This window comes from Thrips palmi, unplaced genomic scaffold (assembly GCF_012932325.1).
Source record: "Thrips palmi isolate BJ-2018 unplaced genomic scaffold, TpBJ-2018v1 HiC_scaffold_7, whole genome shotgun sequence".
In the NCBI taxonomy this organism is placed as follows: Eukaryota; Metazoa; Arthropoda; class Insecta; order Thysanoptera; family Thripidae; genus Thrips; species Thrips palmi.
This window is the reverse complement of record NW_023144634.1, coordinates 11,407,525-11,417,708: the sequence shown is the minus strand read 5'-3', so window position 1 is coordinate 11,417,708 and position 10,184 is coordinate 11,407,525. Positions and strand designations below refer to the sequence as shown.

At 39.9% G+C, this 10,184-nt stretch overlaps 2 protein-coding genes across 2 annotated transcripts; both read left to right on the top strand.

Moving 5' to 3' along the window:
* Positions 1-715: 715 nt before the first annotated feature.
* On the top strand, positions 716-2,661 carry LOC117652585. Its single transcript, XM_034397615.1, has 8 exons — positions 716-824; positions 907-1,052; positions 1,144-1,210; positions 1,285-1,456; positions 1,576-1,772; positions 1,843-1,978; positions 2,068-2,201; positions 2,289-2,661. Exons 4-8 carry the CDS (start codon positions 1,375-1,377, stop codon positions 2,634-2,636), a joined length of 897 nt encoding a protein of 298 aa, XP_034253506.1. The 5' UTR covers positions 716-824; positions 907-1,052; positions 1,144-1,210; positions 1,285-1,374; the 3' UTR covers positions 2,637-2,661.
* A 318-nt stretch (positions 2,662-2,979) lies between these two features.
* On the top strand, positions 2,980-6,273 carry LOC117652584. The gene is made up of 2 exons (XM_034397613.1): positions 2,980-3,111; positions 3,408-6,273. The coding sequence occupies exon 2, from the start codon at positions 3,409-3,411 to the stop codon at positions 5,908-5,910; it is 2,502 nt and encodes an 833-aa protein (XP_034253504.1). The 5' UTR covers positions 2,980-3,111; position 3,408; the 3' UTR covers positions 5,911-6,273.
* Positions 6,274-10,184: the final 3,911 nt, after the last annotated feature.

Sequence of the window (10,184 nt, the reverse complement as noted above, 5' to 3'; positions counted from 1 at the left end):
AAATATGCCGTAAAGTCCAAAAGTTCATCGTAAACATCAATTTGGAAGATACTTTTGTAAATCTACAACACATTCCGTTATACTTGTGATAATTGTAAGTAACGTGAACCCTAGCGTGCAGCAAATAGCCCGGGTGGAAGGAACTGAAGTTCTAATTATATCTGGGAATTGCAACTTAACTATTTGTTAGACTGTACGCCACATACTTTCTGTTTATAAAATAACTTAAGTTTTACTCTATTCAATAAGTGTAGCCTATTTGCAGACGAACAGCAGTCAGACTGCAGACTGACCGATGCAGTTTGACTGTAGTTCAACTGTAATTTAACTGGTGAAACTGCAGTCTAACTACACGGAAAAAAATTACTTAGCTCACTTAGCTAATATTTACTAGCAGGACTTACTTAGCTACACAACTAAGACATTTACCTTTACGGCTAATATTTATCAGTACGGGTAATTTTGTTTAGGTGGCACAGCAAAGCAGTTTAGGAGGGAAAACTTAGCTGTGATGCGAAATATTGTTAGCTACTCTGGAAGGGGGAACGGCCGTGTTGGATCAACCGCTATGAATTCAGCCAAGTTGGGGTGTGTACTTCCAAATTAGTAATATTTCCAATTTATTCTCCTCTGAGAAATCATTTTTTACAAGATATTGGGAGTATAAGTACTTCCAACCGTGCACAATTTTGAGCTGGCTCTTTTTCTCTTGTGTGTTATTTTAGGATGCGGAACACACTGGAAGTGGAAGCAGCAGGAACAATCGACAGGGTTCTTCTGGTGTTCTCAAGAGACCACACCCACACAAGCCTGAGGATGACACGGTATAATATTATTAATAGTTGTTCATATGGTCAAGTACAGTCATAAATTGTAATAGCTGCTAACCTGTTTTGTGTTTTGCAGGAATTGAAACGCTTGTGCCGTCATGTAATGGATGGTAAAATTGTTCTTAATTACTGGGATCAACATGGAGAGCTGAATGATGACAATCGAGTCTTACTTGCTGGTGTCGTAATGAACGAATATCTGCAAGATGATTGTGACAAAAAGTAAGTCCTCTTGATTGCGTGAAATTGTCATTATTTAAATTTCTCATGCAGTATTTAATAAGTTATAGAAATTATTTTGTGTGCAATTCAGGTTTCCTGTGGATGAGGAGAAGCGTCTGACAGATAGAATTCTTAAATCGTTTCCCAATGAAAAAAAGGTAATGCTTTGTAACTGAGTGTTTGAATTTCTTAAGTGTTAAATGTACTCAAAATTTTCTTAATTTTTGCACAGAATATTTGGATGGCACCAGAGGAATTCAGCAGAGACTCTGCTGCAGGACGGGGTATTCTCCTTAAGGCATATTATAATAAGTGACGTGTTATGAAGAAAGGCGAACTTCTGAAAAAGAAAGCATCTTCTACAGCCAACACATCTGTTAATATTGAAGATTTGGCTGATATAGGTTAGTACAAGTCTATATTAAATCAGATTGTTTACTCATTTTGTTTTGTTTTTAAGTGTTTGTTTCTTGTGATTGATCTTTTAAAATTAGTTTGTGTTTTGCTCTTTCTCTTTTTGCAGATGATGGTGTTGATCCAGATGAGTTTGAAGAGAAACTTCTATGGCTGACAAACAATAAAACTCTCTGCCCAAGGCTTACCGAGTATTGGAAATTTACATCTAAGGGCAGATTGAGGAAGTTTATGTCTGAGAAAATTCCTATCACTGAGTACATGCAAACGTACCCAGCCCTATCAGAAATGACTGGATATTTGTTGGTAAGTCTTGATGTTTCTTCTGACACACATTTTAGACTTGGCATGACTTACAATTGTGCGTTTTTTGCAGCTTGAGTCAGACTTTGAGACGCTCTTGGAAGGTGCTAGCATGCAGCTCTATGCTTCATGGCCAACTCTTGCTGCTTTCATAGAATCCAAAGTGCCCAAAAATGTGAAAGAAGCAATCCTCGATCCATTCACTCCAGGTAAGGATAACCTTTTCTTTAGATTATTTTTGGTTTTACATTCTTTTCGTTTGAAGTAATGTTTTTTTATGTTTTATTATTTTCACTAGAGGGAAAGAAAATTAAGACCATTCAGGCACTACCCTACCTTTTCAATGTGGTCACTGCAGCTAAGAAGGGGAAGAACAAACAATGGAGACCATCCAGAGAAAAAAGTGCGGAGTCCATACTTCTTCATGTTCTTGTAAGTTTAGTTTTCCTCTCACATGCAAGGGAATCTACAACATCAAGTTTATGGGAGCTCTGTTTTTAAGATCTTTTTATATTTCAGGACTCTGCAGCTATCTTGACTACTCTTGCCACTCGCCTCAAAGACAAGTACGAACCGTTCAACCTTAGTCTAGGGCCTCAAGCTATAGTGGTTGGTGACACTGTGGACAGCATCACCAAAAGCTATGTCCGTGTTAATTCTATCCTCTATGAAGTGGACAACCCACTTAAAGCTGTTGACATAGCTTTCAAGATCATGCATACTCTGGACTGCCAGTACCCGAAAGAAAGTGAACGTGAATGGTTCTTCCTTGAAAGGAGTGTCTACGCCATCAATGCGAACAAGAAGAACCCTCTGACAGTGAAAATTTCCTCCATCTCGAATGACTTCTCTCGTTTCCAATCTTAATCTTAATCTCTCCAATTGTCTAAGTCAAAAGTCATGTGGGGTTCTTCTCTATTTTTGAATCATTTACTTTGTGTTCTTTATCTTTAAGTTAAGCTTTATTTCTGATATTGTGGTGATTTTTTACATGTGAAATTAATGTGTGAATTTAATTACATTTCTGGACATTTAGTCATTGTAATTAGGCATCTTTGCTGTGATTTAGGTGTTAAACCTGTAGTTAAGTGTGACTGATTAGCATTTGTTAATGTTCCACATAGTCCGTCCAAAAGATTTGCAATTTCTGTGATTCACACGTTAATAGTAGAATGTTAGGTTTGTTGTATCTGATGTTGAGGGTTTTCCTATTTGATTTTGAATCTTCGGCCACTGTCCTTTAACTTGAAGTATTATTATTTAACTTAAGTAATTTTGTTCTTTTATTTTTATTTTATAGGTATGCCCTATTATGGTTGTAGTTCCGTGTGCTCAATGTGACAACACTGTGGCAAAAAGGTATGGAAAATTCTGTTAATTTTTTTGCCAGGATTCTCCGTAGCCCTCTTATCAATATTCTCCGTAGGCTCTTACAGAATTCTCCGTAGGGCCGTACAGTATTCTCTGTAAGTCCGCACAGTCTCCTCCGTAGGACCTGGAAGACTGTATAGTCCTACGGAGATCACTGTGCGGTCCTACGGAAAATACTGTAAGAGCCTACGGAGAATATTGATAAGGGGGCTACGGAGAATTCCCACAAGCTGCTTACAGAACTTTCCGTAGGTTTTTGCCACAGTGAATGAGTCCTATGACCTTGCTATATTTAATTTGCACTTTAATTATGGTTGTAGTTCCCTGTTCTCAATGTGACAATGAGTTTTATGACCTTGCTACATTTAATTTGCACTTTCGTACCTCACATCAGACCTGCACAAAGTATGAGTGCAAAGTGGTCAACTGCAACCGTAAGTATAGTTTATGGGGCTCTTTCTCAAGCCATCTAGTTCACTATCATAATTTTCCACGTCATAGGTCTATTGAAACCCCCCTGGTCACTCTAAGTTCTGCTACAAGTCACTCCATTTCAGAATGTTATGACTCCGATTCTGTGGAAATCAGGCAAGAAAATGGACCAGAAAATGGACCAGACAATGATGAGGTATTGGATTACAAAGCGATGCTCAAAAATCAACAAGATGTTTTGGTTGCCAAGTTATATGCCAACCCAGCCTTTCCTCGCAATCTTGTTGACAAAATGGTTAAGGATATCAGCCTCTATTTGTCTGGTCCTTTCTTTGACCACTTTCAAAGTCGGGTCCTTTCTTTTCTGTCAGAGTTCCCCGATAAGCAAGCTGAGATTCAAGAGATGTTTGAATTAGTAATGAATCCCTTTGCGCATTTGGCAACTGAGTACAAGCGCTTTGCTTATTTTGAGAAATCTGGAGATTTCATCAAACCTGTACCTTATGACATTTCTTTTCAAGAGAAAAGGACAAAAAAGAAATCTGTTGTAAATCTAGAGATGAAACCAGTTCAAGGCCAATTTATTCCTTTAGAACTTGTCTTAAAATTATTCTTTGAACTCCCATTTGCCTTGAGTGATACTTTAGCATATATGAAATCTCTTGAGCAGGAAAGTGATTTGATTTCTTACTTCACTCAGTGTGCTGTCTGGCAAAGGAAAAGAGCAAAGTTTGACCAAAGTGACATTGTAATACCTGTAAATTTTTATTATGATGAATATGAACCTAACAGTGCCTTAGGTGCTCATCTGGACCCATTAGGCTGTTCTTACGTGCATATACCATGTCTTCCCACAGATTGGAGTTCTAAACTAGAAAATATATTTCTGGCTCTCTTGTTCGATGGTCACAATCGCTCTATCTATGGAAATCTTAGAGTTTTCAGGCCTGTTCTTTCAGAGTTTAAAAAACTTCAAACTGAAGGCGTTATTGTTAATAGTCCTGATCTTGGTGATGTGAAAGTATATTTTGTTCTTGGTGTCATCTTGGGTGACAACAAGGGCCTTCATGAAATCTGTGGCTTTATGGAAAGTTTCAATGCGAACTTTCTTTGCAGAATGTGTAAGTGTTCTAAGCAACAATTGCATAGCATGGTGAAAGAAGATCCTTCACTCTTAAGAACCCCTGAGGATTACGCAGCTGATGTTGAGCTTAATGATTCTGAAGTTACTGGTATAAAGGAAAAGTGTGTGTTCACTAGGATTCCGTCCTTTGAGGCGCCAACTGACATATGTGTAGATGAGTTCCATGATGTAATTGAAGGAGTAGCGCATTACACGATGTTACCTGTACTGAGACATTTTCATGCTATAAATAAGAATTTTCTGCCTACTTTAAATAATCGTATGTATTGTATTGATCTTGGCATTGACAGTGATAACAGGCCACCATTAATTAATGCTGATAGACAAAGCAAGGATAAGCTTAAAATGACAGGGGCAGAAATGTACACTTTCATTCGCATTTTTGGTGTTCTGGTCAAGGATATGGTTCCAGAAGGTGACCGGTATTACAAACTGTACCTTCTTTTGCATGACATTCTTTCACTTGTTAAAGCCAAAGCTTTGTCAAAATATGCTAGTGATCTGATTGAAGTTGCAGTGAAGGAACATCATGAGCTGTACATGATACTAACGAAAGAGGATCTCAAGCCAAAGCACCACTTTTTAATTCATTATTTTAGATTATTTTTATTATTTGGATGCTTTGGACCACTCTCTACCACTAGGTTTGAGGGAAAACATAAGCTTCTAAAATCGACTTCTAATGTGTGCAGTTCTCGTCAAAATCTCCCTGTAACTGTTGCTATTAAGCAGCAGCTTGGCCTTTGTTTTAGGAGTGTGGCAAAGTCTACTCCTAGGCACTCCAACTCCATGGTGGTTGGGCCAGTCAACTTTGTAGACTACCCAGCATTTAGTCTCACTTTGCCAGATTTTGTTTTTGACAATCCTCACCAAAATGTTACAAAATGGGTGGATTTTAAAGGAACCAGGTACGAGCAGAGACAGGTTCTGGTCATTCGAATTGAAGATGGTCTTTTTCAATTTGCTGAAATCAAAACAATTGTAGTATTAGAGGAGAGTCCTTTATTTCTTTGTTCTCCATTTGAGACTATTGGATATTTCAGTGATGTCAGAGGGTATGAGCTTGAGCACAACACCACAGGTGCATTGAAATGGATTTCTGTACATCATTCGAAGCTCTTGGACCCATCCCCACTCTGCTTGTTTACCATGTCTACTGGTGAGAAAGTTGTTGTTATGAAGTATTTCATGTAGATTAGAATTATGCAAAGATTTATGTACCTGAAGTCTTGTGCCATTTTTGTTTTTGGTTTTAGTAAATTTTGTTTACATCTCATCTATCTTTTCCCTTTGAAATCCCAAAGAACCTTCACGAAACATTACCAGTACATCTAAAGACATTAGCTCTGCTGCCAATAGAATTAGCTGTGCAGCTAATAATTTTAGCAAGACACTCATTGGAAGTTACACAGGCAGCTACTTTTATTTATGTATGGTGCTAAAACAGATTAGCTGCACAGCTAATTCGGTCCAGCTAATAAATTTAGCTGTACAGCGAGGGAATTACTTATCTCTCAGAAAGCGAATGTTTTAAGCTGTACAGCTAATTTTTACCTGTGCAGCTAAAATTTTTTTTCCGTTTATAGTTAACTATAGTTGAACTGCAGTCTGTTTACAGGAAAACTGGTAGTTTTTTTCGGACAGAGCAGTCTTGTCTGCAGTTTTAATCATGGCTTCATCTCGCCAGTATTACAGAAGCTTTAACTCGAGTTTTATATTGAAGTTAAAATTATTTTCGAGAAGTATTTTCTGAATTTAAGTCACAAGTGTGGATTTGGAAATCACGTTCAAATTTAGTTCTGCAAGCCCCCACTGCCGACCCTGGCCCTACTCCTTCCATGTCCTTTACGTGGTTGTTTGTAATGCTGTGCCAACTCCGCAATGAGAGTAGAACCCGGTTGATGGCCGGGCGGGCAAGTCGGGTGGACCAGTCCATGCCACACGGCAAGTGCTGTCGGTATTGACTAAAAATTGGAAGGAGATAGTATGGAGTAACATCGCCTTCATGAGACACCACTACTGCATGTCACCGCAGACTGCCTAGGACGGTAGGAGAGTCTGAAGAACCGAGCGAATCATGCGTGGACCCAACCTAATTGTCGCCCGTAGACGCCATCGAATGCTAACACGGAATACCGTTTTTCTCCACTTCAGTGCAATATTCTGATTCAAATTTTTCTCTAACGTCTAAAGCAGATATTTACTGAAGTGGCAGATGGTGTAACTTGCAAAAATAACTTAATTCACTAGCCTAAATAAGAAATCCCGTTTGACAAACACTCACAGCGATCCAAGCGCCACCTAGCGGCAGGTCCTTGAAACCTGGCCTTGCAGCTCGGCGGCTGACAGTAGACCACACGGTGTGGTGGGATGAGGATTTTTCCACAGTTTGCGCACTACCCCGACGTCTAAGAATATCGCAATAATTTTTATGCTCAACGTTAAATTTTGGCTTCACCCCGCCATGCTTGATCTCAGAGAAGAAAAACCATATTGATCGACGTACTGATCCTTGCACGGTAAAAACGGTTCCTGGTTTTCCCAGGAACTCCCTGGAAATCGCCTATGTCTCTACCATAGGGTTCCTGGGAAAACCAGGTACCGTTTTTACCGTGTGCCTTCCAGTCGTGTCGGTTTTCAATAGCCCCTTTCGCTCGTCGCCGAGTGAAGAACAAAAGTACTCTAAAAGCCCGGAACCAGTAGCGCGCCACCAAGCGGCCGTTATAGCGAACTGTCAAAAGCTGAACCCTGATTGGTCCAAGCGTAGGTCCGAACGAAGTTCACAGCATCGGCCGCTAGGTGGCGCGCTAGTAGTCCCTGCACTGTGATTACTTTTGTTCTTCAATCGCTTCCTCATTCCTGACTGCATTGAAAAGGTATACTATAAGTGTAAATTGAAGCGTAATTGTGTCTAGACAATAATCATGCAGATAAAAGTACAGATAAAGCGTTGATATACTTGAGTCAAAAGTAGTATTTTAACACAATTTTGAAGTATTGTTAAACTGAGCAATGGTGAGTGTAACATAGCTATAGATCAAGCTGAAGTTTCGACACTATTTAAGAACTGAACTCTTAACTGGAAAAAAAAACTGCAGTAAGACTACTATTACGAGTACAACCTGAACAGTACACAAACTTGTAAATAATTACAGAGTTTTTCACACTTTGACTGCACTGAAGACCGCAGTTTGTGCACTGCAGTTTTTCACTGTAGTCGGTACTCAGTTAAAACTAGACTTCCTTCCACCCGGGGTGCTGAGAAAAAATGTTCGTCGGAGACTCTAAACCAGGACTTTCTGGCCCGCCGGCAGCCTAGCTGCCACAGCTCTGCAAGGGCATTTGAAGCTCGATGACCAGCTGGCTTTGGCAATCTCTACGGCGTATTTTGTCAATTTCACAACTCTTTCATTTGTCTACAAAATGTTTGCTAAAAATATCACAAATATCGTTTTGTGGCTAATACAAGATTTATAATGTCATGAGACAAGGGGTAATGGACTCGCAACGGAGCTGGCCGGAATCTCTGCCTTGCGAATTGTAGTTCACTATTTCTCCGACTAAATGTGCGATTTTTGAGATGGCTCGGGCATTTTTGGAAAGAAGACACTTTGAAGTATGCCCAAAATTCAAAAAAGTTTCAATTTTCCCACCAGGGCCCAAACAGGAACAGGTTTACCGTTGCGCTTCTCAAATGCGCAGGGCGACGGCCATGGTGCCAGGGGGGACGCATCTTCAACTTGCGATAGAAGCTTCCGGATGCCGCAAAAGTGACCGGACATAGTTTGTCTTCGACATATATCAAGGTGCACAACTTGTCCCATCAGTTTTGCGGCATCCGGAAGCTTCTATCGCAAGTTGAAGATGCGTCCCCCCTGCGTCGCCGCTGCACCATGCCCGTCGCCCTGCGCACTTGAGAAGCGCAACGGTGAAACTCACTGATACTTTGACATAGTGACGAATGTCCAAAATTTTGAAAAAATGAGATTTTTGGCTGTGTTATAGAACTTTTGATTTACTATCGCCTGGTGAAAAGCATGTATCGATATCTCTTCTAGATTCGGCGCAGGAAAATATTTCGAAATGACGAAAGTCCAGCTGTACTTTGAAAAAATGACGAAAGTCCGCCGTACTTTGACAAATGACGAATGTCCAACCGTACTTTGACAAAATGACGAATGTCCCAACTGCTAAAAAACGGATTAGTCTATCGTGCGTTCCCAACAAGAGGAATATCCATGAAAACAGTGACGGCATGATCATGGAACATCCCCGGGATGAAACCTTTCATTTATTTTGTGAACAGTAAAGTTGGACTTTCGCCATTTTGTCGAATTACCATGGACATTCGTCTTTTGTCAAAGTAGGGTTTGGACTTTCGTCATTTGTAAAAGTACGGCGGACTTTCGCCCATTTGGCCTAAGTTTCGTACGCTGAGAAATGACGAATGTCTTCTATCTCGGGAACCAAGCTGCCGATTGCAACGGCTCTTGAACCCAAAGAACACGTATTCCTTCAGGAGTCTGTGGTATAAAATTTTACAATCAAATCCAATACCTCTATTTTCCAGCTAATTTTTTTAAACTTGTTTTGGCTCTCCAAAAAATCAGATATTTGGACATTCTCACTATGTAAAGTACCATGAACGTTCTTGTTCAAGCCCTGGTGGAAAAAACGAAACTCTTTGAATTTTTGGGGATACTTTAAGGTATCTTCTTTCTGAAAATGCCCGAGCCATCTAAAAAATCGCATATTCACTGTTAAAAAAAGTCTGAAAATTCAGACTATTTTTTTCAGACTTCCTACTCCGAAATGGGAATTCAGACTCAAGTCTTAAAGTTCAGACTTTTAGAATAAATTTTTTGAGTGCACAGTCTGAAATGCGTTCTCAGACCGAGGAGATGAAAATTCACAATAGACTATTCTAGTCGTGGCTGAGTGAAGAACAAGAAGAATCACAAAAGTGTACTTTTTTGCACTTTTACTTCAAATGCTTAAGTCCCCTTGCTTGGTAGAAGTTAATTCAAATATTTTCCAGTAAATGCAACATATTTCATCAAATATATTCACTTTAAATGCCCTAAAAAGCGTCTTTTGTGATTCTTCTTGTTCTTCACTCAGCCACTACTAGAATAGTCTATTGATGCTCTTAGTTTTCAGAAATCCTTGGTCTTTCTTGTAGATTCAGACCGCAGTCCAAATTTTTTTATCGCCTGGTCTGAATACAATTTGTAATCTCTGTATTTCTGAAGTCAAAATCATGTCGTCAAACACAACTTTAATAATGGGATGTGAATTACTTGAAAACCGATGAGTAAAATTCGGTATGGCCGTCAGGACCCCTAACGGACGGCTGCGCCGAGTCGCAGCATGTAGTCGGCTCGACGCTCCTCGGGGCCCACAAGCGCCACACGCTTAGTGGATAAGGTGGCTGCCTCGTAACCCCGGGGTTCCGGGGTTCGAGTCAC